This window comes from Fulmarus glacialis, unplaced genomic scaffold (genome assembly GCF_000690835.1).
Source record: "Fulmarus glacialis isolate BGI_N327 unplaced genomic scaffold, ASM69083v1 scaffold13709, whole genome shotgun sequence".
Classification (NCBI taxonomy): domain Eukaryota; kingdom Metazoa; phylum Chordata; class Aves; order Procellariiformes; family Procellariidae; genus Fulmarus; species Fulmarus glacialis.
In genome coordinates, this window is record NW_009231528.1 from 46,553 (window position 1) to 49,551 (window position 2,999).

The 2,999-nt window shown below is 37.1% G+C and overlaps 1 protein-coding gene across 1 annotated transcript in view; it reads right to left on the bottom strand.

The window, feature by feature from the left end:
* NCOA2 (nuclear receptor coactivator 2) overlaps positions 1-2,999 on the bottom strand; it is a gene marked incomplete at its 3' end in the record, with an annotated part of 71,357 nt that overhangs the window by 45,643 nt on the left and 22,715 nt on the right. Inside the window, exon 3 of the mRNA XM_009584615.1 lies at positions 2,683-2,786. Coding sequence (XP_009582910.1) covers positions 2,683-2,786 — 104 coding nt within the window. The remainder of the gene's footprint in view (positions 1-2,682; positions 2,787-2,999) is intronic.

Genomic DNA, 2,999 nt, shown 5'->3' on the forward strand with positions numbered 1-2,999 from the left:
ATTTACAAGATTTAATTAATTGAGGCTCTAATACAATTTTCTATCAGCATCTCTGCTGTAGATTAGTGTCTTAGACTGCATTTCATCACCGCTTGAAGCCAATGTAAGCATGACCTCTTTGGTTTAGTCCTCTTTACACCATGACAGCTCCCTGTACTGTCTGAAGATATGAAGAGCTGCACCAGAGAACTGAGTTGGCTGAAACCTAACGCAAGGAAAAAAAAAAGATGCTAGCCACATCAGTCCCCTGAACTGGCCCACCATGAAACCACATGGCATTTAGAGCTGGCAGAAGGGTGTGGGTTTGGCTGAACCATTCTGCTTGGCAGCAGTCCATGCTTATATCAATTCAAAGAGACTGAAAAACCAAAGCCATAGGAGATGTTTATCAGAGTCCTAAGGAGAAAACTTTCAAAGGCAGAGATCACAAGCAAGAGATTATGAGAGTTACTGGCATCCCACAATAATCTTCAGTTTTCCCTACTATTTTCCTACTACAGCAGCTTCTTTGGCAAGGAAGTGTTCTGGGCTGTTTCCTCACAGCTGCTTCTTGGGTTGACCACAGAAGCTGTCATCTGAGCCTAGAGTAACACAGGGCTTTATATGCCAGACTCCCATTTCTTTCTATTCTATTAATAAAATAATCTTGTAGGTAAGCAGCAGCAGGCTTTTGAGCAAGTTAAGGCACCAAGCCATTTAAATCTTTTAGAAGCTTCCACTTTTGCAATAATTTCTTAATTCTCTCCCCAGATGCATGCTACCACAATAAAAAACTTTTCTTCAGAGCTATTGGTACAATGGGGGAACAAATAATGGACAACATGCTGGAAGAGAAAACAAGAGAACAGTTATTACTTTATATGATATACTGGAATGGAAAATACATTTGTGCTCTTTGAGCTGTTGTCAGCTCTCTCGACTATTTTTTCACCCTCTCTTCCTATCTTCTTTCTGCTTCAACCAAGAAATATGTTAAAATATTCCTCAGAGGCAGCTGCATGATGAATTTTACTCACTCTCTTCAACTGGAAACACTCACTATTTTGAGGATTCTTCAGTTTTATTCTTTAATAAAAACAGACAATTACATTTCTAAACCAAATCAACTAATGAACTGTTCATCAGCATTGCCATTTTTATTATTATTTGGCAATGGAAAAGGGTAGGTTTTTGAAGAGGTTGTATGAAGGGCTTCTGTAAAGATGAAATAACTGCATTTCCTTAAGGAGATAAAGACACAATGAAAGTATCTGTAGTCTTTTCACAGTAAACGTGTAACAACTTTCAGTCCTTTTAAGTTTCTTGGTACAAAAGGACCACGGTTTATTAATTTAGTTCCACAATCTTTCACTGTTAATATGCAATGGTTTTACCGTGAAGGAAAACTAAATTAAATGGAATAATGGAACAGACGGGTGATTTTACATGTCATGTTTGCTGCAACAGCCAATCATGCAAGATAAGCCAGGAAAAAAAAAATCTTATCCTTATTTTCCCTGTGATAAAAACAGGTCCTTACAATTAAATTAATAGGAAGTTAAAGATAAATTTTAGCATAGCAATGTAAGACATGGATGTTTAACGTTGTTTGATAGCAAAAACAACATTCAATTCATTGAGCATGTATAATAAATATTAAATGAAATCAATTAATTTGTTACCCCTGCTTTTCAAAGAAGAATGATTTCACTCCAACCTGTCTAATCTTCCTTATGTTTAGTACTGTGATTCTGGAACCCTTATTTCGTACGTACTACAGAAAACTATGTTTTCATCTAACAAATCATGAAAAATAATGCAAATACTTAAAACTGTTATAACATGCATCTTGCTCCTGCAACATTCAGAAATGACAGCATAATTATGCTTCTGCCAAAGGTGGTTCCTTTAGCTTGATTCAGAATTTGTGTTTCATCTAAAGTAACATTTATTCATCCATTCAGATAAAGCCTACAGTCAGAACAGGAATAAACAGTTTGCAAGTGAGCTTAAGCAGATAAAGCAGTAGTGCCAAAGGACAGTAGCATATATCATTAGGATCCCAGATAACATACCTAGCCAACATTACTATTAATACATTTAGAAGCTAGGTTTTAACCATGGAGCCTTTTGGGATATCAAAATAACAGCTAAAATCAGACAGAAATCTTAACTGAACAAACTGACATACACAGCTTGAAAAGCTCTCCTAGATTACTTTCACATTCTAGAGGCAAGAGTCATGCTGTAAGTGCTGAAATGGTAAACCATTAAAACAGTACAGCGATGACATGCAATTTTAGAGGAAGTATTATTCATGTGTATACTACTGTATATGTAAGTCAATGTTTAGGTACAACAGGTCTTCCAAATCTGTCGTGGTTCAGAACAAATAAAACATGCACTTGCAGACACCCAAGACTTGCTACCAACTGAAGCCCCTCAAGTTGTCTGCGTTACAAAGCAGCTGAATTATCTTTTTCTCTGCCCCTCCCCACGCCAAGTTAGAGAGAGTTTCATCACTGATTCCAATCAAAATATGCTGCCTGCTCTTAAATGACATAATCCTAAGTAGCCACGATGGTTTGTCTCTCGACCATTCTTTTACAGAGACCTCCGACTGCACTTTTTCGTTTCATTACACTGCTCTTCCTCCTAAGGGGAGCAGAACTGGCTTAAATAAAGGAATTTTGTGCTCTTCACCTCAAGCATCATTGGTCCAAGTGCATCCTTGTCGATGACACTCTGACCCGTAGATGATACATCTGCTTTTTGCACTTCATCTTCATTAGCTGCTGCTGCTTTTTCTGCAATAAAGAAAACTATGTATTAAATGACAGAGCAGTGCTCTTTGAGTGATACAGTAAGAGCCCACAGAGTACTGAGACCAGCTATGAAACAGTTACAGTGCAACAATACTGAAAATGAAATTAAATAGTATCCCCACAGTGATTCAGCAAAAGCATAACTAGTGTATTTGCTTCTCAGTTTTGAAGTTTTGTGACACAAATGAAATAATT